This window comes from Melanotaenia boesemani, chromosome 20, assembly GCF_017639745.1.
Source record: "Melanotaenia boesemani isolate fMelBoe1 chromosome 20, fMelBoe1.pri, whole genome shotgun sequence".
In the NCBI taxonomy this organism is placed as follows: Eukaryota; Metazoa; Chordata; class Actinopteri; order Atheriniformes; family Melanotaeniidae; genus Melanotaenia; species Melanotaenia boesemani.
The window spans coordinates 1,361,027-1,386,741 of NC_055701.1; the positions used below are offsets into that span (position 1 = coordinate 1,361,027).

The 25,715-nt window shown below is 44.3% G+C and overlaps 1 protein-coding gene across 2 annotated transcripts in view; it reads left to right on the forward strand.

The window, feature by feature from the left end:
- Positions 1 to 2,144: 2,144 nt before the first annotated feature.
- setd3 (SET domain containing 3, actin histidine methyltransferase) overlaps positions 2,145 to 25,715 on the forward strand; it is a 37,374-nt gene continuing 13,803 nt past the window's right edge. Inside the window, exons 1-6 of one of the 2 annotated variants that reach the window (XM_041972306.1) lie at positions 2,145 to 2,249; positions 3,422 to 3,544; positions 5,239 to 5,331; positions 5,419 to 5,567; positions 7,437 to 7,509; positions 9,878 to 10,134. In XM_041972306.1, the coding sequence (XP_041828240.1) occupies positions 3,442 to 3,544; positions 5,239 to 5,331; positions 5,419 to 5,567; positions 7,437 to 7,509; positions 9,878 to 10,134 (675 nt within the window). In that variant the 5' untranslated portion in view covers positions 2,145 to 2,249; positions 3,422 to 3,441. Of the gene's footprint in view, positions 2,250 to 2,378; positions 2,639 to 3,421; positions 3,545 to 5,238; positions 5,332 to 5,418; positions 5,568 to 7,436; positions 7,510 to 9,877; positions 10,135 to 25,715 lie in introns of those variants that run through there. The other variant, XM_041972307.1, reaches the window with a different exon arrangement.

Below are 25,715 nucleotides of genomic sequence, written 5' to 3' on the forward strand. Positions count from 1 at the left end.
TCCAGCACCAGACAGCAGCCAGACAATCATTCTGTTTGCAACGATGCTGGACAAGACAGGTTAAAAAAAAAAAAAAAAAAAAGATAATAATCTCTCAAAATCCGCAATGCTTTCCGTCCGTCATCAGCTGCTTCACGCATTACCAGTGAAAGGCTTTTGTCATCCAAAAACTGGATAAGCTCTGCACATGCCTCTTCATTCTTTGCTGTCTCCTCGTCATCGGCGGCAGCTGGAGGGTTTAGAATAGTGTCCTTCAACCCTTGCAATCGTAGGTGGCCCAAGAATTTAGTCTCCTAAAGTTCATAATTATCTCCATCAAAACAAAAGTCGGGACCAACGGCTTGTATCAGCAACACGTCTGTTCATTTGTGCTTCGAAGTTCATCACCGCAGTGGAAAACACAATCTTTGACTTCTCCTGGGCCCAGAACCTGTTGGCAGATCTGACCTGCACAACGGTTACGCGTTGAGTCAAAAAAACTTGTGTAAAGCTCAGTAACTACCTTTCACAACAAACCTTGTACGAAAGAAACACACACGGGAGACAAAAAATTGCTTCTTAGCTGCTCAGCTCACAAATCAATAAAAACAACAACAGAAAACATGAATGGTTGCAAATTTACAAGACACAAATATTTGAGTGCATCTGTCAACACAAAACAGTAAGTGAATGCATCTGTCAACAAGGGATCAAAGATGAGTGTGATCCTGCAGATGTGACCACGCCTCCACGGAGGCTAGAGGCAGACTAGGCAGAGACCCGGACCATCAGCAGCAATCCTGGAGCACCAGCCCAAGCCCCCCCAACATGAAGACCATCCCGGACCCACCCAGAGGACGACAGAGGAAGGCCCTCACCTAAACCCTCCCCCCTTCCCCCCTAAACCCACTCAAACTTTGTGTGTTTGAGGCTAAAATAGTCAAACAGTGTTTTATGGTTTTCAGTAGCCGTTTTAGCAAGATTGGTCTTTACAGCTGGTTTAATGTTGGAAATGACCACCTTCCATCTGCGAAGCCCTGCATACCATCTCCACAGCCTGAGATGTCCACAATTCAGGCTGTGGAGATCCTCGTTCAGCAGAAAGGAAGCTAAAAATAGACCTTTTCATGAGGATAAGAATTTTCTCTGAGAGTAAAGAATAGAGAGATGACATCATTTGATTGCAACATGAGGTTTAAATTTCTCTGCCACAGTTAATGCACAATTCCATTAAAATGATCTTCATCTTGGTTTATTAAATTTCTAAATAGGACACCTTGTATTTTGATTCTTGATTGTTAACAATCTTTTAAAAATGCAAATAAAAATGGTGTTGAAGTGTACGTACCTAAAGGGCTTAATGCTCTAAAATGGACTATTTTAGAGGGAATTCTGTGGCTCTCCACATAGAAGTTAAACTGGAACATTCAACACAGATTAGAAAGAAATTAGTTTGATATTTCCTGAAAATGTTTTGGAGAAATGTCTACAGATTGACCACGTGTTTCTTTGATAGTAGCAGAGATTAGTTACTGGATAAATTATGGGAATTGCCAAAAAGGTTTTATGGTAAATTTAGTGGTCTTTAATTACTAAGAAATGTAAAGACCTGTGAAATAAAGTATTAACAATTAAAAATTATATAATTTATCTACGTGTTTCCTCTTGTTTTATTCAAGGTATCTGTGTACACGTACATGTATAAATGTACCTATTAAAGTAAAAAAAAAAGATTTTTTTTTTCCTGTTTGATGTGCCAGTCAACCAATCACTGCTGCTCAAACGTGACCATTTAAGGTCAACGCAAGCCTTCTAAAAGTAAGTGACCAATCACAACGCGCATTGAGCAGAGGCTTGTCGATTCACTTTATTGTTGCTTTCACTGTAATTCCGACAAAAGAAAATACTCTTGGAGTCACGTCAGTTTGCATTTCATGGATTATGTTGTTGCTTTTTCATCTGTATAGCAGTCACGTTATTAAAAGTTAAAGTTTTTATTTAACTGACTAGTAAACCCAAAAACTTGTAATCATTCTTATTTGATTAATGATCGTCGTGTATGTATTTATTTAGGAGGAGCTCAAGTTTCCGTTTAACATCGAATGCATCATTCTAAAGAGTGCAGTTCGTCGCGCTGGTGCCCAACAGCCAATCCGAGCGCCGGAGGCCCGGGTTGTGTCTGTGGGCGTGCTTCTCTCTACCCCAATCGCTCGTGCGGTTCTGTCAAGTTTGGTTTCAGAGCAGGAGAGGAACTGGTGTCTCTTCTAAAGGTATGACTGAGGCGGAGAAAATGTTAACGGCCTGCTGTAGCAAACTTCTGACCCGCTGTCGACTGTTGCTCCGCGAGACCGTGGCTCTGGAGGTTGCTCATGCTAATTAGCTAGCAGATTGTAAAACTCAGCCTGACTAGTAGCTGACAGCTAAACAGCTAAAGGCTAGCATGCTAATGTTCAGCAGATGAATGAGATGTGTGCGTTTCTATGCCCCATTTCAATAAGTCGTCCTCTCGGATGGGCGTGAGACCGTCCAGGTCGTAAGCTAGCAGCTGGACGAGGCTAAAATGAGACGAGGGTCAGTATGTGGCTGCATGTTGGCAGGACGCAGCTGAAAGCAGCAGTTAGCACGCTGCTAACAGTGGTCTTAGCTTAGGGACAGAAAAGTGAGTTACAAACTTCTTTTGCGTCGCTCTCTGAATATGCTTTGATTTAATTTGAACTGGTTTATTCTGAACCAGGACTGGAGCCATTCTGCTTTACATGAGTAAATCTTATTAAACATTACTGACGCTTAGCGTAGGTATGATACTTCTACAGGTTGCAGTAAAAGGAGATTTGCAAACCAGCTTCATGTCTTAATCACCTCGAAATAACTGAATTTTCTGCTCATTCTTGAAACATTAACAAGGGGACACGGGATTTTAATGATATCAGGACATGTTGATGACAGCAGCAGAGGAACGACCATGCATAAGATTGCTCAACCATTTCTGATGAAGTCCTCTGTTACTGTTAACGTGTTTGTGTACAGAATCAGGAGAAAGTTGGGTTATTAGGTACCTCAGTTCTTCTAGACCTCCGCCCAGCAGCCAGGCAATTAGGTTTAGATAGCTAATAAATATTTATTAACGAAAAGACCTCTGACAGCCCTCTGCCTTCAACCTGCTGTCAGATTAAAAGTGTAATGAAGTGTAATACCACTGGTGGCCACTATCTCAATTTATAAACGTCTCAAAGCATAACCTTCAGTCATTTAATGTTCACATTTCTATCATTGCCCAGATTAAAACATAATTAAATAAATAAACTTCTATAATATTGCAACTCCCCTTTGGGATTAATGGCTTTTTTTCTGTGTACATGTTTTCTGTGTCAGTTTGTCACGTTTTTGTTGGTTAGAGGCTACCGCGCTGTAAAGCAGACATTAACCGTGTTCTCTCCCTCAGCCCAGTCGTCCATCAGCACCATGGGAAAGAAGAGTCGCGTGAAGACTCAGAAGTCGGGCTCCGGGGCCAGCACCGTGGTGATGCCCAAGGAGATGCTGAACCTGGTCTCTGAGCTGCTGCAGAGTACGTTCACCTTCACATGATGCCGAGGATCATTTTACGTTCCCGTCCAGCAGAGCTGAACCTCCATGAATCCCCAAGAACCAGCTGGGAATGTTTAGATTTCAGTCTTTATCTTCACCAAGTGGTCTCATTCAGTTCAGACAGAAAACTTAAGCTAACAAACAAGGTTTTGATGTTAAATTTGATTCAGAAAATCTTTGCTTTTATTTGTCATTTTCATGAGAATGATCAAGTTCCGATGGAAAAACCTAATTTATGTAAAGCTGGAGGGTTTTATTAGATTTTAGAAAACTGTCTTTGGCTTGAACAGAACAGAGAACTTGTCATCAGTTTTTCTCTGCTCGGCTTCATTGAATCAACAAACCAGAACCAGAACCTGCAGCCTCACTTAGAAGTTAGAGTCGTGTTTCCATAGTCTTCCTGATTGGTTCAGTTTTCCAGAGGAATCTCTGTCCCTTCTTGCTGAATCCAAAACTTCTGCTGTTGTTATCTGATTCTGGTCTTCATGAAGCTCCAACATTTTCCAACATTTCCTGTCGTCAAGAATAAAGTCTGACGTTGTCAAGCTAGGACGTCCAGGAGATGTCCAACATCCACGTCTGCATCAGTGGTACCTTCACACTGATAATGTCCCCCATGGACACAGATGTCCTCCACACCATCCCAGCTCCTCTGATAACAGCCTGACAGTTTCTCCTGCAGAGCTGCCTGAAGGTCCAACTGTAGTCTGTGTCCTATACTGATTTATCCAGACTCCCTGAATCTTTTCCCAACATTCAGCTCTGTAGATGCTGAAAGACCAGAGTTCTTTACAATCTGTCAATGAGAAAGATTTGTTGATGATTCTCTGATGGAGTTTGGACCAAAGTGGTGAACCACAGTCCCCAAAAAGACTAAACTCTAAATAGAAGCTGCTTTTATACCCAATCCCGGTGCCCTCACCTGTCACCTGTTGCTTGGAGAATATTCCAGAACATAGATAGATGGACAGATAGATAGATGGACATAGATGGATGGATGGATGGATAGATAGATAGATAGATGATGGATAGATAGGTGGATAGATAGATAGAAAGATGGATGGATAGATAGATGGACATAGATAGATGGATGGATGGATAGATAGATGGATGGATAGATAGGTGGATAGATAGATAGAAAGATGGATGGATAGATAGATAGGTGGATAGATAGATAGAAAGATGGATGGATGGATAGATAGATAGATAGATAGATGATAGATAGATAGATAGATGGACATAGATAGATGGATGGATAGATAGATAGATTGATAGATAGATAGACGGACGGACGGAAAGATGGATATATAGAAAGATGGATGGATGGATGGACAGATGGATGGATGGATGGACAGATGGATAGAATTAAAAACCAGTATGCCATAGATGCACTGCAGAATGAAACATTGCAACAACACAGACAAACAACATAAATAAAAACGTAAAAGTAAAAAGCTAAAAGTAAGCAACAATAGTTATAAAAATGTAAATGCCATTTAAAAGGATTTAATATAAATATCGGGATATTCAAGACATTTTTTTTTACTTCAGAACAACAGAGTTGATTCCAAATAATTTCTTTGGACACGTGTGTGTTAAACAAACCTTCAAGCCAATCAAATTACAGTCGAAGTCTTTTTACTCTGTAGGAGTTCATGTGTGATGTTTTCCCAGAATGCAGCAGTCCAGCGCCCTCTGCTGGTAAAGAGTGGGAGGAGTACCTCCAGATTAGAGGTTTGGTGGAGAAGATCCGGAAGAAACAGAAGGGTGAGTCGGAACATTTTTCCTCCCGCTGACATGAAGAAATGAAAGCGACTTCAAACGTTGCCATGACACCATGAATGTTGTGTTCAGGCGTGTCCGTGGTGTTCGAGGGCAACAGGGAGGACCACTTCGCAGACCTGATGTCCTGGGCTCAGGAGAACGGGGCGTCCTGTGACGACTTCACCGTGGCCGAGTTCGGGGCGGAGGGCTATGGCCTGCGGGCCACCAGAGACATCAAGGTGAGACGCTTTACCTGGTGAAATATGTGGCTCGGGGGCCAAACCTGGCCCAGTAGAGGGTCCATTCTGACCCACAAGATGGATCTGGAAAATGTTAAAATGACTCAAAAGAAATCAACTGCAAATTTTAAAAGAAAAGTCACTTTAATTAGTTGTTTTTAAGTTTAAATATAAATAATTTCTAAATCAGGGAAATAATTTCATATACGTTTTAATTTGGGCTGTCAAGGGATTATAATTTTAATCCAATTAATCACAGCTTACAATTGAATCATGAATAATCACAGCTTACAAATGAATCATGATTAATCACAGCTTATAAACGAATCATGATTAATCACAGCTTACAAATGAATCATGATTAATCACATCTTACAAATGAATCATGATTAATCACAGCTTATAAATGAATCATGATTAATCACAGCTTACAAATGAATCATGATTAATCACATCTTGCAAATGAATCATGATTAATCACAGCTTACAAATGAATGAATCGTGATTAATTACAGCTTACAAATGAATCATGATTAATCACAGCTTACAAATGAATGAATCATGATTAATCACAGCTTACAAATGAATGAATCATGATTAATCACAGCTTACAAATGAATCATTATTAATCACAGCTTACAAATGAATCATGACTAATCACAGCTTACAAATGAATCATGATTAATCACATCTTACAAATGAATCATGATTAATCACAGCTTACAAATGAATCATGATTAATCACAGCTTACAAATGAATGAATCATGATTAATCACAGCTTACAAATGAATCATGATTAATCACAGCTTACAAATGAATGAATCATGATTAATCACAACTTACAAATGAATGAATCATGATTAACCACAGCTTACAAATGAATCATGATTAATCACAGCTTACAAATGAATCATGATTAATCACAGCTTACAAATGAATCATGATTAATCACATGCCTGAAATCTGCCAGTTTTTACTGTGTTCTATCAACCGAACGAGCTTACTTTGGTTTTAACCATTTTAACGCAATTAATTCCATTAATTAGTTTCTGCCGCTAACGCTTTAATTTTAATAGACGTGACTTTGAGTCAGTTTTGGTTCCAGGATTACTACACACATGTGGAAATGTACATGTATGAACATTTAAAATAACTTTAGATCTGGAAAAGTTCCTGATCACCATGTGGAAAACTCCCTGATTCCCGTAATGAAATGCTGTTTTATAGATCCATGCTGATCTGCAAGCTGGAATAAACCTGCAAATGAGTCAAATCTGTAGATAAAAGCAATAAAAGAAACAAAAAATATTCTAAATGATAAAATATAAAAAATTATCAGATTCTATATGTAAATAAAATAATCAAACTTAAAAATGTGTCAAATCTATTTTATAATATTATATATAAATTATTTTGTATATATAAAATTTTAAAATGAAGAATAAAAAATGAAAATTTTTATTTCAGATTTGAGGATTTTTGTGCCCGATGTAAATGAAGTCGGTTAAAGGTGGAAAAATAATTTCCTGAACATAAAGGAGAGGATGAGTTCAGAAAAAGAAGCTTAATAAAAATAAATAATAATGTATTTGCATGCACAGCTGGGATTTTGTTCCTTTTTAGATGTCAACTGTAAGTATAAATGATAAAAACTGAAGCAAAATATTGTTGAAGCACTTTTTCCCCCAAGAAATTTCAGGTTGTTCATAATGTTTAATAAATGATATTTAATTAAGTATAAACCTCTTGATAATGCACCTGTGTGCTAAATCAAAGGTTCCAGGTTATTATGCTGTTACTTCACGGTCAGATTGTTGGATGTAGGACCTGAACTAGAGTAAGTTCGGACACCCTGTGTGTGTTTCCAGGCAGAGGAACTTTTCCTGTGGATTCCCAGGAGGATGCTGATGACGGTGGAATCGGCCCAGAACTCCATCCTGGGTAAGACGTTCGGCCGAGTCCATGTGGAATGTTTACACTGACTGCTTTCGTTTCAGGATTTAATGAGCACACTGTTCTGGACTTTCATCCAGTTTTACATCCCAGACATACCTGGAACGTTCATATGACAATAGAACGTGTGAATAAAGCATCAGCCAGCCTGAAGTCTGGATCTAATGGACCTTTTCTCTCTGAGTTTCCTTTTTTAAAAGCTTCAGAAGGTGGAAAACTGTTCAGCTGACTCTCCGTGACTGTGTACACACTGCCAGAGCTCAGACTACCAGGTTGTTTTAAAGATCGGTAGATGAATGATGGAGAGGTGTGAAGATGATGAAAGTTAGAGAAAGTCTCCGTCTTTACTGGGAAACAACCAGCTGTAAATTCTGCTCATGTCTGGCAGCTGAGCAGAAAGACGACCTTTGACCTTGAGACTGAGGAGGAGATTTAACTCGCAGGGATCTGGAATCCTGTGAATCTTTAACCAGATAAACATAAAATCTCTTGAATGATTCATTCTGTGACACGGATGCGGTGATCTTCCTGATCCAGCATCAGCTGTCTGACCCCACAATCTGACTCGGCTCATGTCTGATCGAGGATAAAACCGGTCCACGTACAGGACCAGAACCGGGAAGGTAAACCTCCATTAGGACCAGAACCAGGACGAAAAACCTCCATCAGGACCAGAACCAGAAAGGAAAACCTCCACCAGACCAGGACCGGGAAGGAAAACCTCCATCAGGACCAGAACCAGGACGAAAAACCTCCATCAGGACCAGAACCAGGAAGGAAAACCTCCACCAGAACCAGGACCGGGAAGGAAAACCTCCACCAGAACCAGGAACGGGAAGGAAAACCTCCACCAGAACCAGGACCGGGAAGGAAAACCTCCATCAGGACCAGGACCAGGAAGGAAAACCTCCATCAGAACCAGGACCGGGAAGGAAAACCTCCGTCAGGACCAGAACCAGGACGAAAAACCTCCATCAGGACCAGAACCAGGAAGGAAAACCTCCACCAGAACCAGGACCGGGAAGGAAAACCTCCACCAGAACCAGGAACGGGAAGGAAAACCTCCACCAGAACCAGGACCGGGAAGGAAAACCTCCATCAGGACCAGGACCAGGACCAGGAAGGAAAACCTCCCATCAGAACCAGGACTGGGAAGGAAAACCTCCTTCAGGACCAGAACCATGGAGGTAAACCTCCATCAGAACCAGGACGGAAAACCTCCACCAGAACCAGGAGCGGGAAGGAAAACCTCCATCAGAACCAGGACCAGGAAGGAAAATCTCCATCAGGACCAGAACCAGGAAGGAAAATCTCCACCAGGACCGGGAAGGAAAACCTCCATCAGGACCAGGTTCGGGAAGGAAAACCTCCATCAGAACCAGGACCGGGAAGGAAAACCTCAATCAGGACCAGGACCAGGAAGGAAAATCTCCATCAGGACCAGAACCAGGAAGGAAAATCTCCATCAGGACCAGAACCAGGAAGGAAAACCTCCATCAGGACCGGGAAGGAAAACCTCCATCAGGACCAGGTTCGGGAAGGAAAACCTCCATCAGGACCAGGAAGGAAAACCTCCATCAGGACCAGAACCAGGAAAGAAAACCTCCATCAGAACCAGAACCAGGAAGGTAAACCTCCATTAGGACCAGGACCAGGAAGGAAAACCTCCATCAGGACCAGGACCAGGAAGGAAAACCTCCATCAGGACCAGAACCAGGAAAGAAAACCTCCATCAGGACCAGAACCAGGAAGGTAAACCTCCATTAGGACCAGGAAGGAAAACCTCCATCAGGACCAGGACCAGGAAGGTAAACCTCCATCAGGACCGGGAAGAAAAACCTCCATCAGGACCAGGACCAGGAAGGAAAACCTCCATCAGGACCAGAACCAGGAAAGAAAACCTCCATCAGGACCAGGAAGGAAAACCTCCACCAGAACCAGGAATGGGAAGGAAAACCTCCATCGGGACCAGAACCAGGAACGAAAACCTCCATCAGGACCAGAACCATGGAGGAAAACCTTCATCAGGACCAGGACCGGGAAGGAAAACCTCCATCAGAACCAGGATCGGGAAGGACGGCCATCTTCCTGGACCGGTTGGGGGTGGAGTGGACAGGAAAGAGGGGTGAACCAGCAGCAGGGACTCTGGACTCTAATCCGGGATTCCTCATGATGTTTCTACATGGAGAGTAAAGACAACAGAGGATGAAGATGCTGAGTCATTCTCAGCTCCTCACTTGTCCTGTGTCTCTAATAATGTGGAACATGTTCTCTCTGATGTTCCTCTGCTCTGTCAGGACCACGTCCATGCTGACTTTCTCCTCCCTGAACTAACACTGTTTTGTCTCTGTCTCAGGTCCTCTGTACAGCCAGGACCGGATCATGCAGGCCATGGGCAACGTTACGCTGGCCCTCCACCTGCTGTGCGAACGGGCCAACCCCGCCTCCTTCTGGCTGCCGTACATCCGTAGTCTTCCTCAGGAGTATGACACGCCGCTGTACTACCAGCAGGACGACGTGCAGCTGCTGCTGGGCACGCAGGCGGTGCAGGACGTCCTGAACCAGTACAAAAACACCGCTCGCCAGTACGCCTATTTCTACAAGCTGGTGCAGGTACACACGCAGCCTGTTCAGGAACTTTTAGAGGGTTCCTCTCTGAGATGTTAGACATGGGTTTAATGGAGGCTGCAGGAACACAGAACCACCTGAGACCTCATGATCTCTAAAAACTGCTTCTGCAATGTGGAGAGAAAACAAATATTCAGAGAAAATAATAAAACTTTACTGGAACAGTTCCAGTCCTGGTACCGGACCAGTTCCCGTCCCAGTACTGGACCAGTTCCAGAGGAACTTAACTCTGAGCTCTGAATCCTTCAGGACTGAAAAGGAAGAACCAGAGTTGAGTCGACACATAACAGACGACTTAGCAAAGAACCAGTTCAAACTGGATCTTTTTTTTTTTTTTTACCCTGTCCTGTCCAGCATCCTAACATACAGAACGGTGGTCTGTGTGCCATATTTTGCTTGACAGATTTGCTCTACCAAGGGAGACATGTGATATACATGGCTGCCCTTGATATTTTTATTATTTTTATTGTAATCTTATTTTCTTTAGTCTTATATGTCAGTGCCGAACCTGACAGGGAGATAGAGGAAGAGAGAGAGAAAAAAAAAAAAAAAAAGGGAGAAAAGGACAGGATTAAAATGTGGAAATAACAGTTGTCTATGCTGCCCAGAACATATCACAAAAAAAAAACAACAACATAAACTACCACAGTACTACATGATACCGAAAGAAAGATAAAATGATGATAATATAAAAAATTACAATAGTCATCAAACGTACCTGCAGATGAACGTACCAACACACAAACATCAGCTACATCTAGTGAGAAGCGGATGGAGAGACGAGCACGTTTGTGAGCATGCACGTGTTAACATGCATGTGTGGCCATGCAACAAGGAGAAAATGTGTACCCACAAGGGGGCCGCGATCACGCCGCACCCCGAAGCATCAGCAGGGGACGGGGGGAGCCCGAGGCCCCAAAGGCCAAGCAGATCCACAGAGTACCAAGCCCGGGACAGCCAAAGCAGACAGAGCAGCGGCCCACCCGGACCAGAGCAGAGGGGTCCCCAGACCAGAACCCCCGGCGCGACGGGGATGGGGCACCGGGCAGCCCAGGGCGATGGTGAGCAGGCGCCGGGCGCTGCGGCGCGGGCCGCACGGAGGGCAGGTGCCCCACAGGCCCAAGGGCCACCCTTTCCCCCCAGCAAAGCCCCACCCAGGTACCCGACGGGGCCCGACCGCCCCAGGCAAAACCACCGTGGGCCATGCCAACCCAACACCAAGACTAGGCACCCCAGGGACAAGAACATGTCCGCAGGTCCCATCCCCCCCGAAAAAAAAAAAAAAAAAAAAACCCTCTTTACCCCAACCCTTACCCCCCCCCCACAAAGGGAGGGGATGGAGGAAGGGCCACCTCGGTGGCTCCTTTCCGCCCACCCTCAGCCCATGTGCCCATCCCCCCGAGGCCCTAAATGTATATTGTTGTCTAGGTTGTGATTAAAATCTAGTGGGGCGGGCAGTCACAGGGTTCCACCGGGGAATCCCGCAATGAGGACCCCCCAGCCAAACCCACTGCCTCCACCCGCCCCACAGTGCCCTATGTGTAGTGTGTGTGATGTGGGGTGGCGGGGGAGGAGAGGGGCTCGGGGAGGGGCACAACTGGGAGAGAGATCCCCGTCCCAGCCGGGCCCGAGGAGGGGCACAACTGGGAGAGAGATCCCCGTCCCAGGCAGCCAACTCCCCAGCTGGCCGCTGTAGGCGCCCCCGCCTCCCCAAGACCACCCGAGGGAAGAGGGGCAAAGGCCCGGCCCCGCCAAGAGCCCCTCGCATGAGCGCCCCGGACGCCCACCCACCCCTGGCAGCCCACGCCACCACACCAGGGGACCAGAGAGCCCCAGGCCGCACACACGCATCCTGGTCGGGTCCAAGGCACAGCGCCCCCATCCTCCCCAAAGGAGCCCCCGGCGGGAGGGGAGAGAGAGAGAGGAGGAGAGCAGACTCCACCCCCATGAGCCCCAGAGGCCAGAGAAACGGCCAGGGCCGATGGACCCCCAAGGCCCCCCAGCCAGCCCCACCCCTGACCCCCACAGAACGACTAGACCCCAGCACCCCTTCCCGCTACGTGATGTGACTAATCAGCGGGGTCCAGGAAGACTGAGAGTTAACTGATTGGTGTTTAATGGATGCCGATACAGACTCTAGACTGATGTGATCCAACAGGAGATTTCTGTACTGGTTAATATTTAGATTGTTTTTAGACTTCCAGTTCACTAGAATAGTTTTCTTTGCGATACATAAGGCCGTGAGGACCATATGTGCTTTGTTAGTGTCTATATTAATGTCACTTAGGTCACCCAGTAAACAAAGTTTTGGACATGCAGGAATGTTACATCTAACCCATGTTGATAAATCCTCACAAACCTTATTCCAGAACTTCTGGACAGGTGCACAAAGCCATAAAGAGTGTAGGTAATCATCTGCTGTGTTACCTGTGCACTGTGTGCAGATATCGGAGTGATTAAGACCCATCTTGAACATCCTTTGTCCTGTATAATGCGTTCTATGGAGGACTTTGTATTGTATGAGTTGTAAATTTGGGCTGTCTGTCATATTAAAGGCATTAAGACATATTTGTAACCAAAATGGTTGACTAGGATTGATGGATAAATCTATCTCCCATTTCGAAGTAGGTAGGGAATTTGAGTCATCTATTTTTAACATTAATCTGTATATTTTTGAAAGTAATTTGGGGGTACACAAGTTCATAAAATCTGCTACTATTGGAGGAAGTTCCAGATCTGTTCGGTGAAGGGGGAATTTTGTGTGTATTATGGTTTTGAGCTGTTGATATTCTAAGAATCTGTTGCTGTTAATCCCATATTGTGATGAGAGTGTATTAAAAGATAAAATGTTTCTGTTATGGATAATATGTTCAAAGTATTTAATTCCTTTGTTAATCCATTGGTTAAAGTTTAGCATATTTTTGTTTAGTAGAATATCAGGATTGTTCCAGATGGGTGTGAGTTTACATGGTATTATTGAGGAGTTGGTTTTATTGAGAAATTCCCACCAGGCTGTCAGAGAAGTGCTGATGTTGACACTTTTAAAGCACTTTTGCTTTTTTATACTTAAGCTGAAAAAAGGAAGATCAGAAATTTCCAAATTGTCACAAAATGTTTGTTCTATGTCTATCCACAGGTCATCTAGTGGACTAGGTTTGAGCCATTTTAGGACATATTGCAATCTATTAGCTAGGAAGTAATGTTGAAAGTTAGGCAAGTCTAATCCTCCTCTATCTTTCGGCTTCTGTAAAGTTTTTAAACTGATCCGGGGTGGTTTATTTTTCCAGAGAAATCAGGAGATGTGTGATTCTAGCGATTTAAACCAGGTAGAGGGGGGTTTCATAGGAATCATAGAAAACAAATAGTTGATTTTGGGTAGAACCATTATTTTTATGGTGGCGACTCTCCCCATGAGTGAAATGAGTAGAGATTTCCAGCAAGCAAGATCATCTTCTATAGTCTTAAGAAGGTGAGTGTGATTAAGTTTTGTTAGTTCTGAGAGCCTGGAGGGAATATTTACACCCAGGTATCTAATGTTACCTGATTTTAAGGTGATGCTGGGTAGATTTTGCAAGCTACAGTTGATGGGTAGAACTGTACTCTTAGACCAGTTAACGGAGTAGTCCGACAGTGATGAGAATTTATTAATTAGTGAGATTGTTTCAGATAGAGAGGTTTGTGAGTTCTGGAGGAATAGTAAAACGTCATCAGCATAAAGACTTATTTTATGAAATATATTTTTGGACTGAATGCCTTTAATAGCTTTATATTGTCTAATTGCAGCGGCTAGCTGTTCAATAAATATAGCAAAAAGTGAGGGAGATAGTGGACAACCTTGTCTGGTACCCCTTTGTAGATTAAAACTTGGAGAGGTCTGGTCGTTTGTTCTAACACTCGCATTAGGAGAACTGTATAAGATTTTAATCCAGTCAATGAAAGATGGGCCAAAGCCGAATCTGTTTAGAGTAGCTAGTAAATATTTCCAGTTAACACGATCAAAAGCTTTCTCTGCATCTAAAGAAACTATTATTGTTTCCAGGTTATTGATGGTAGAATAATCTATTATATTAATTAGTCTCCGCATGTTAACAGAGGAATATCTGCCCTTTATAAAGCCTGTTTGATCAGGGTGTATAATGAGAGGAGTTACTTTCTCTAACCTTCCAGCTAATGCTTTGCAGATTATTTTAAGGTCTGCATTTATCAGTGATATGGGTCTGTAGCTAGATGGTATTGTGGGGTCTTTACCTGGTTTTAATAGTACAGTAATGGTGGCAGAGTTTATGTTTGGGGGTAAGTAACCATTTTCCTTTATTTGTGTCACCATTTTGAAAAATGTTGGGGCCAGTATTGACCAGAATTCTTTATAGAACTCTGCTGGGAAGCCATCCGGACCTGGGGCTTTTTTACAGGGCATATGTTTAAGGGCTTCATGTAGCTCCTCCACTGTGAGGGGGGAATCTAAGGCCGTGACTTGTTCCTGCTGTAAACCTGGAAGATCTATGTTGTTAAGAAAATGATGGATATCATTGTCTGATGGATCTAAGTGTGATGTATACAGAGTTTTATAGTAATCTCTAAAGATGTTGTTTATTGCATCTGGGTCATGCGTAATATTACCTATTGAATCTTTAACAGCCGATATGGTAGATTTTTCCTTATTTATTTTTAACTGGTTAGCTAAAAATCTTCCAGATTTATTACTATGTTCAAATGTCTCCAAGCGTAATCTTTGCACCAGAAATCCTGTTCTCTTGTTAATTATTTAATTTAATTCCAGTCTAGCCTTCCTTATTTGGTTCATCGTTGGTTCATCTGGTGAAGCACTGTAGGCGTCTTCTAATGATTTAATTCTTAATTCTAATAGTTTTGAGTTTTCTTTCTTTTTTTTTATGTGATGTAAAAGAGATGATTTTGCCTCGCATTACCGCTTTCCCTGCTTCCCACAGAACACATGCTGGGACTCCTGGTTTGTCATTGTTTTCTAAGTATATAGCCCATTCTTTTGTGAAGTAGCTGATAAAGTCGGGATCTTTAAGCAACGCTGTATTAAATCTCCAGCTTTTAGTCGGTGGTGTGATTCTCGTGTTCCTCAAAGTAAAGGAAACTGGGGCATGGTCGCTGATAGTGATGGGGTGAATCTGGGTCTCTGAAATCTCACTCACCAAAGAGCTGCTAACCAGAAAATAATCTAGCCTAGAGTATGAATGGTGAACTGAGGAAAAGAAGGTGTACTCTCTGATATTAGGGTGATAAGACCGCCATATATCGCAAAGTCCAAAATCTTCCATATATTGTTTTACAGTGTTTGTGGATTGCCAGTTTCGATGATTTACAGTGTTACTAGACCTATGAGCTGAGCCCAGAACCATGTTAAAATCCCCTCCTGCCATCAGTGTGCTATCTGTGTGTTCAGAAAGTGATGTGAAGAAAGAGTGAAAGAAGGAGGGATCGTCAACATTTGGGCCATATAAGTTAGCTAAGCATAACTTCATATTTTGAATAGATAATTTTACTATGATGAAACTTTCTTCTGGATCTGTGATAACGCTGATTTCTGTGAATGTTACTTTTCTATTTATCAAAATGGCTACCCCTCTCTGTCTGGAGTTATAACAGGCTGAGTAAACATGAGGAAACTGGGTTGTAGAGAGGGCATTCACTGATGTTTTTGTCATATGAATCTCCTGTAAGAAAACAATGTCTGCCTGCAGATCATTTAATCTATTAAAGATTTTTAGTCTCTTCTCTCTGGTCCCAGCTCCGTGCACATTCCACGTGATAAATCTAAGTATGGTCATGCTTGCGGTGAAAAAGTGAGTGTTGGATGCTTCTTGTTAATATAAATGTGTATGTGTGTGTGTGTGTGTGTGTGTAAGTGTATGAATATGTATGCGTAATGTTGTGTTCAAACTGGATCTTTAGACTCATCATTTTTTCAGTTTCTTTAGTTTCACGTGTAAAACCAGCAAAAACCAGTCTGACAGGCAGGAACAGGACTTTAGCAGCAGCAAGGCTGGTAGCTGGAAACTCGGAATATCTCAGCATAGACAGAGAACGGAATAAAAGGCAGAAACATCCAAAGAAGAATTTTGGTAAAGTCCCTCAAAGATCCTGGAGAACTATTCCTGGGAAGTCCTTGAAGGAACTATTCCTACTGACAGAAATGACCGACAGCTTCTCTTCAGAGGCTTCAGACTGGGGTGAAGTGGATCAAATATTCACTTCCGGCTCCTGGACTGGACCGACTCTGGTTCTGACTCAGATACAGGATTTAGATGTGAGGGTTGAAGCTTCGAGCTTCCTGGCTGCAGACTGCAGACCTGTCATATGTTTTTATACATGAAGGATGTTTGGTTTGTTTTTAAAGTTGGTTGCTGTGTGGAAGGTTGTTGTTGCCTCTGAAATACTCCCCAGAGTCCAGCAGGGGGAGCCATTGCTCCAGTCCAAAGACAGGATGAGCTGAACCGTCATCCGAGCTGAGCAAGGATTCTGGTCACTGATGTTTTCACTGATTTGGAGTTTAATTTGCATGTAAACTTGTTCTAATCAGAGCGTGATGGAAGACGTCACTCCAGTTCTGCTTCTGGAAACACGTTTCGTCCAGTTTAATTCACCGACAAATGAAATCCGATAGAAAGACGAGGATTATATGATGAAACATGGGCTCTGACGGCAGATAGTGGGATGGTAATCTGAAGTATGCTAATGTCCCGTTATTAATCCGATGCACGGTGGAGCAGCTTTGATCAGAACTCTCCACAGTTCTTCTCTCTGAAGTCCGCCTCGTCGGCTCATATATAAAAACACCACAAAAGAAGAGTTTTTTAAGTTTTCCTACTTTATGCAGCTAGATGTTTGTTTCCATTAGATCTGGGGTGTCAAACATATGAACCTGGGGCAAAAACCGGCCCCCCAGAGGTCAACTCTGGCCCAGTAATTCTTATTTAAGTTAAATCTTTTTCAAACATGAAATATTTCCAAGGCAGGGCCATAACTTTTTATATCTTTTATATCTTATTTACTGAATAGATGTGACTTCAGTTTGTGTCATGAGTCAGTTCACATGGCCAGCGTTACTACGCACATGTTCATGCAAAACTATTTCTCCATCCACAAGTTAGAGACTCTAATCATGTGAAAGTGTATTTTGTTGTTTCAGGTATTATTATTTTTTATTTTGTATGTATGTATTTTCTGTAGAAAATGTTTTCACTTGAAATTTCTCTGGAAAAAAATACATATAGTCATTAGAAATAAATGCAACAGATGTGAAGAGATTTTTTTTTATTTAATGATTAATGTTGTTTTATAGGCCATAACTAATACGCTCTGTTAGTTCCAGGTTCAGTTTGTTAGTAAAGTCTTCGATAAGTTTTTAATAAACATCGAGCCAGTCCTCGCTGTGTATTTGAGGTCGACCCCTGCTACTGGAATAATTGTTCCACTAGAGGGAAGTGTTGCTCTCTGACTGGTTAGTTTCTGTTAGATGGAGGAAATGTCTAGTCTCTGCTGGTTTTACTGGTCATGATGGAAAGATCATCAGGGTTTTACTCAGGAGATCGGACTGTTTTTATAGTAGAAGGGTTTGTGATGTGATTGTTTCTCTCCAGGATCACAGTAAGTAAGACATTTACTGGATTGTTGAAGGTTGCGTGAGGATAAAGAGCTGCTGTTGCACGCTGAGCTGTGTTGGTTGTGTGTTTTTCAGACATTTTAACGCGTCTACAACTCTAAACAAGCAGCTGACTGATTCATCGTTAATAAAAACAGCTGATGGACACATTCATCCTGCAGCATCACCCACCAGTGAGAACAGGGCCCTGAATCAGGCGGACTTTAAACCTGGAGTCTGCTGTTTGATTTTGTTCATTAGAGAATTCAGAGGATATAAATTACAGCTGATTTAAACAGCAAAAGCAGGCTACACCTGAACATAAATAAAACACAATTTGGACGGTTTCATCCAAACTGTGTCATAAGTTGAGACTGGCGCACCGTCATCGTGGTTTACGGCCTGTGTGTGAGTTCACAGGTGAGATGGTTTAACTGGGCTGTTGCTACAAACACACACTGATGCAGCGCTGAGCTGCCTCCGTCTGGACCGAGGGACTGAATGAAGATCTGTGCAGAGCTCATCAGGGACTGAAGGATGTAAACCACTCGATGCTGCAGGTCTGACTGAGGAGCACATCAGAGTCCAGATTCACTCTACAAGCTTTTTAGCCGTTCTTGCCCCAGACGAGCGTTGGGAGACTTTGTCTGCATACATGAAGATGCATCGGTCGGAGTAGCCGGTCATTCACACATCCATCAGATAGAGGGACAGAGCTGAGAGGTGGGGAGGGGGAAGTACGAGGTACATTCAGGTCACTTCAACTCAAAGCCAAAGTGACAAGCTAATTTTCCAGCCCGGTCATCTGAGGAGGAGGAGGAGGAGGAGGAGTGTGTTAAGAAAGGACATGTATCAAAGATGAGAGGACGCAAAACTCAGTAAAGCTCTTCTAGCTCAGTGTTCACATCAAACTAAATATTCATGGAGACGTGGCTGACTTGCTTCTTCCCAAAAACAGATCATCGTATTTTTAAAGATGTGGTTGTATTAAGTTCAGATTAAAGTTTAAATGAGAAAGGTAGATTTTTTTTTACCCATAAAGCTCCTCTTGGCAAAGCAAATTTGTTAGGCACAACACAGCATCCAAACCATGAGTCTGCCGCCACCGTGCTGGACAGGACACGGTAGAAAAAAAGGTAATTTATTTCTGGAGAAGGTTCATACATGAGACAACGCGATGTGAGAATACATGTAGCGAGCCACAAGTAATACGGACATCAGCAGGAATCACATCATCATCATCATCGGTCTGCATATTCAAGAAAATAGATTCAAAAACAAAAAAAACATTCTTAATATAAGGTGTGGCAAATAAAAGTTTGCAGGTGTGATTTAGCAGAACTGAGGTCTGGATCAGACTTCAGGTTTTCCAGGTCTGGATCAGACCCCTCTGCTGCTACTATATGCAGCTTGTTTAATCAGAAACAGGGACGGAAATTTCTTTAAACAACCACAAAAGAAAGCAAAACGTTGTTGGTATGGACGCTCACAGCGCGCTGCAAACAACTAACACTGCTGTTCACGGAGCTGAAGGAAACAGGACGGATCACATTTGGGGGATTTAATTAAATAAAACACAAAGCTGATAAATTATTGCTAATCTTTTCAAGACACATCAGGAGCCTTTTTGAAAAAGGAAATGTAAACTGAAAGTGAACTATTTTTAGGGCTCCCCCTCAAAGTATCAGCTGAATGTCTTTAGGGGAGCTCCTGTGCCTTTCAGGGGAGCCAAGCTCCCCTTAGTTCCCCATAATTCGAACCCTGGTTGCAGGTGTCTTTAGGGGCGGCAGTGGCTAAGGCGGTAGAGCAGGTTGTCCAATGACCTGAAGGTTGGTGGTTTGATTCCCCCTCCCGCATCCAACTGTCGTGTCCTTGGGCAAGACACTTAAACCTCCTTGCCTCCAGTGTTGGCATCACTGGTGAATGAATGTGGATGAATGTTCGGAGAGGCCGTAGGCGCGGACTGGCAGCCACGTTTCCGTCAGCCTGCCCCAGGGCAGCTGTGGCTCCACACGTAGCTTACCATCACCAGGTATGAGTGAGGAGTGGATGAATAATGGATACACAATGTACAAGCGCTTTGGGTGCCCTGAAAAGCACTTTATGAAATCCAATCCATTATTATTATTATTATTATTATTATTATTATTATTATTATTATTATTATTATTATTATTATTATTATTATTATTATTATTATGTGTCTTAGTATTTCCTAGAGACCTGTAAAAACTCCATAACGTAGTCAAGATTACTGAAAACAAATGAAGCTTTTTATAATCACTGGACAAATGCTGCTGTGGTACACCTGCAGAAGGGGACGCTGCAGCAGGCTACGAAGAACCGTCGACCAGCCAGCACGACTTAAACAGCTGGAAAAAGATTTCAGGGACCATAACACGAAGCTGGAATGTAGGCGCAACGGGCAACCCCATCCAAAAAAAACAGCCTGCATTTTCAATGACTACATTCTTTTCTCGGAGATCACCCGTAAAACCAATCAACCAACCACAGCTACGTCCATCCTCCTGCACCGCGTGGACGAGTCCCGTAAAACCGATCAACCGGAGCCATGAACTCCACCACAGCTACGTCCATCCTCCAGCGCCGCGTCGATGAATCTAGGTGGGAACCTGGAACGCCGCTGAATCTGGTAAGTGTAGGACTTTCTATATAGACATGTTATGGATCGAGTGTGGATCATTTTAAACGTATCTCCTCTGTTAGCCATGCTAACCCGCTAACAGTTTCCCTACCTTTTGGCCATGTACGTGCAGCTCTTATATAATGTGGGGTGAACACACACTAAGATTCTTTCTTGTTTTTAAAACTTAAAGTCCTGGAAACTGAGGAAACACTGATGTTGAATACTTCACTTTCCCCCGGAGTCCAGTTCTCGTCCTCTTTCTCTTGGTGTAGACAAGGTAGAAATGTGAATATCGTGGCAGCATCTGCCACTTAAAGTTATCATGTACCACAGTGACGTGTTGTGGTTACAAAAAATTTATAGACACCTTCAGGCTTGGTAGGAGTTTTATGTGATGTTTATATTGACTAGTTTTTGTGCTGTGAAACAGGTAAACGGGACTCTGATGCAGAGCTGCTGGAACACCTGGAGAAGCCAGAGGAGACGCTGCAGGAGGACGGGGAGAAAGTTTACCTCTCGTTGGCTGCAAAGCCTGTAAACACTGTAAAACATCTGTAAAACATCTAATAAAACCTTTTTAATTCAAGAAGTGGTTATTTCTTTCCCCTATGTATCAGTAATGATAATAGTATCCACACAACAGGTACATATTATGATGTGCCTACCTTTGTAAAATATAGTGCTAATATATATATGTATTTATTAGTACAGGGCAACAATTAGAATTTTTAATTGCGATTAATCGCATGAAATGAGATTAATCGCGATTAATTGCATTGTTACATACAAAATGTCCTTTTCCCTTTAAAAGAAGGTCTACTGGGTCTCTGGACCTTCCACAATGGCTCTTAATACATGGCAAAACATGCTAAAGAACTAACTCGTGTTTTTAAATACAGATATAACTGCAGATTTTTAGCAATTTTTCATTTTTTTCATAGAATAATTACACTGAATTTCTACAACATGATGACACTAAAAGTCCATCCATTCATTCATCCATTTTCTGCCGCTTAAATGGAGTTGGGTTGCGGGGGCAGCTGCCTAAGCAGGGAAACCCAGACTTCCCTCTCCCCGGCCACATTCACCAGCTCATCCAGAGGTATCCCGAGGCGTTCCCAGGCCAGCCGAGAGATGTAGTCCGTCCAACGCGTCCTAGGTCTTCCCCGGGGTCTCTTTCCGGTGGGACGTGCCTGGAACACCTCACCAGGGAGGCTTCCAGGAGGCATCCTAACCAGATGCCCGAGCCACCTCACCTGGCTCCTCTCGATGTGGAGGAGCAGCGACTCTACTCTGAGCCCCTCCCAGATCACTGAGCTTCTCACCCTATCTCTAAGGGAGAGCCCGGCCACCCTGCGGAGAAAACTCATTTTGGCTGCTTGTATTCACGATCTTGTTTTTTCGGTCACTACCCACAGCTCGTGACCATAGGTGAGGGTAGGAACGTAGATCGACCGGTAAATCAAGAGCTTTGCCTTTTGGCTCAGCTCCCTCTTCACCACGACAGACCGATGCAGAGTCCGCATCACTGCAGACGCCGCACCGATCCCCCTGTCGATCTCCCACTCCATCCTTCCATCACTCGTGAACAAGACCCCAAGATACGTGAACTCCTCCTCTTGGGGCAGGACCCTATTGCAGACCTGGAGAGAGCACTCCACCCTTTTCCGGCTGAGGACCATGGTCTCAGACTTGGAGGTGCTGATTCTCATCCCAACCGCTTCACACTCTGTTGCGAATCGCTCCAGTGAGAGCTGAAGGTCACGGCCCGATGAAGCCAACAGAACCACATCATCTGCAAAGAGCAGAGACCCAATCCTGAAGCCACTGAACTGGATCCCCTCAACGCCTCGGCTGCACCTAGAAATTCTGTCCATAAAGGTTATGAACAGAATCAGCCTTGGCGGAGTCCAACCCGCACTGGAAACGATTCTGATTTACTGCCGGCAATGAGGACCAAGCTCTGACACCGGTCGTACAGGGACCGGACAGCTCGTACAAGCGAGTCCGGCACTCCATACTCCCGGAGTACCCCCCACAGGAGTCCCCTGGAGACACGGTCGAATGCCTTCTCCAAGTCCACAAAGCACATGTAGATTGGTTGGGCAAACTCCGATGCCCCCTCAAAGACCCTGAAGAGGGTGTAGAGCTGGTCCACTGTTCCACGACGGGACGAAAACCACACTGCTCCTCCTCAATCCGAGGTTCGACTATCCGATGGACCCTCCTCTCAAGCACCTCTGAATAGACCTTACCGGGGAGGCTGAGGAGTGTGATCCCCCTGTAGTTGGAGCACACCCTCCAGTCCCCCTTTTTGAAGAGGGGGACCACCGCCCCAGTCTGCCAGTCCAGGGGAACTGTCCCCGATGTCCACGCGATGCTGCAGAGGCGTTTCAGCCAAGACAGCCCTACAGCATCCAGAGCCTTAAGGAACTTTGGGCGGACCTCATCCACACCCCGGGGCCTTGCCACCGAGGAGCTTTTTAACCACCTCAGCGACCTCAGCCCCAGAGATTGGAGAGCCGGCACCAGCTACCCCAGACTCTGCTTCCTCATCGCAAGACGTGTTGGTGGGATTGAGAAGGTCTTCGAAGTATTCCTTCCACCGCCTCACAACGTCCCAAGTCGAGGTCAGCAGCCCCCCATCCCCACTGTACACAGTGTTGGCGGAGCACTGCTTTCCCCTCCTGAGCCGCCGGATGGTGAACCAGAATCTCCTCAAAGCCGTCCGGAAGTCATTCTCCATGGCCTCTCCAAACTCCTCCCATGCCCGAGTTTTTGCCTTAGCGACTGCCACAGCTGCGCTCCGCTTAGCCCGCCGATACCCATCCGCTGCCTCTGGAGTCCCATAGGCCAAAAAGGCCCGATAGCACTCCTTCTTCAGCATGCCTTACTGCCGGTGTCCACCAACGAGTTTGGGGGTTACCGCCATGACAGGCACTGACAACCTTACGGCCACAGCTGCGGCTGGCCGCCTCAACAATAGAGGCACGGAACACAGCCCATTCGGACTCAATGCCCCCCGCCTCACCCGGGACATGGTTGAAGCTCTGCCGGAGACGGGAGTTGTAACTCTTTCTGACAGGGGATTCTGCCAGACGTTCCCAGCAGACCCTCACAACACGCTTGGGTCTACCAGGCCTGACTGGCATCCTTCCCCACCATCTGAGCCAACTCACCACCAGGTGGTGATCAGTTGACAGCTCCGCCCCTCTCTTCACCTGAGTGTCCAGAACATGCGCCCACAAGTCCGACGATACGACTACAAAGTTGATCATCGAACTGCGGCCTAGAGTGTCCTGGTGCCAAGTGCACATGTGGACACTCTTATGTCTGAACAAGGTGTTCATTATGGACAGTCCATGATGAGCACAGATGTCCAACAACAAAACACCACTTGGATTTAGATCGGGGGGCTGTTCCTCCCAATCACACCCCTCCAGGTCTCACTGTCATCGCCCACATGAGCATTGAAGTCCCCCAGCAGAACGAGGGAGTCCCCAGAAGGAGTGCTCTCCAACACCCCCTCCAAGGACTCCAAAAAGGGTGGGTACTCTGAACTGCTACATGGTGCATAAGCACAAACAACAGTCAGGACCCGTCCCCCCACCCGAAGGCGGAGGGAGGCTACCCTTTCGTCCACTGGGGTAAACCTCAACGTACAGGCGCCAAGTTGGGGGGCAATGAGCACCTGTTCGGCGCCTCTCAGCGGGAGCAACACCAGAAAGGAAGAGGGTCCAGCCCCTCTCAAGGACAGTGGTTCCAGAGCCCAAGCGTCGAGGTGAGTCCAACTATATCTAGCTGGAACCGCTCAGCCTCGCGCACCAGCTCAGGCTCCTTCCCCGCCAGAGAGGTGACATTCCACATCCCTAGAGCTAGCTTCTGCAGCCGAGGATCAGACCGCCAGGGTCCCCGCCTCTGGCAGCCGCCCAGCTCACACTGCACCCGACCCCTATGGCCCCTCCTGCAGGCGGTGAGCCCACGGGAGGGGACACTAAGTACCAGGAATATTTTTATCTATTTTTCTTGTCATTAGGTTGGAATTAAGGGCTTTAAAAAAAGTTTGTATATCCTCTTTTTGCTAAGTTTTTATGTTTTTGTCTATTTTAAAACCTAAAAATAAAAATAAAAAGGTGGTTCTTCAACACATTTCCTATAGTAGATATTCATAAAAAAATGATCATTTGTCTTTTTTTCTAAAGGTCTCGTAACATTTCCAGGGGTTTTATTTAGCTGGCTGAGGAAAGATTTGGATTTTTGGATCGGAAAGGTTGCAGACCAATGCACTAAACCCAATATGGAGCTCTGGGGAGCATGTAGATCTGTAGTTACCAAGAAAGATTTCATTTGATTTCATTAGTTCTAGTTAGAGTTATGCAAATGTTTCTCATATGACTTGTGCAGTATTTGGCGTCCATCCTTCCACAGAGAGAACGATTATTCACTAGTGGAAAACATTCAGGACAACTGCCACTCTTCCCAGGAGTGGACGTCTCAGCAAGTTCAGTCCAGGGTTTCCAAAACCCTGAAAAAACCCAAGATGTCTATCCCAGACTCTCCGGGTCTTAGTTAGCATTTTAAATGTTAAAGTTCACGACAGTCCAGTTAGAAAAGACTGAACCAGTACGGCTTCCTGGGAAGGTTGCAGGAGAAAAAAACAACATGGCAGCACGGCTTCAGCTGGCAAAGCTGTATCTGAACAAACCACCAGACTTCTGGAACCAGGTCCTCTGGACAGTCCAGACCACAGTGGACATGTTTGGTCCTTAAACGCCTCATAGCAGCTGTCAGCATGGTGGTGGAGGGATGATGGTCTGGACACCTACAGTCATTGATGGACAATGAACTCCTCTGGATACCAAAGTCTTCTAGAGTCAGATGTGAGTCTATCTGTCCAACAGCTGAAGCTGAAACTGTCTCATGCAGCAGGACTGTAGCTGCCTTTAGATGGAGCACCTTTGATCCGATCAAACATTCATTCAGAATAAAATGCATCATGTAAACATGTCAGCTGATCCGATCCGGCCTCAATCGGATCAATTTTCAATTCCATTAGGATGTTAAACTTTTTTAAGATGGGATCAGTAGGAAAAAATAAGCTTGTTTACTCTCATTCTAGTTTAAAATCACTGTCCAATTTAAAACCCAAATTAGTGACAGTTGGTTTTAAAAAGTAAGACAAGGGGCTCAGATCAACTGGGGAGGGGAAAACACTACAGTCTTAGTTTTTTTCTCATTAAAATTCAGGAAACTCAGGGCCAACCACTCCTTGATGTTGAAAGATATGCCATGGTTTCTCAGGAT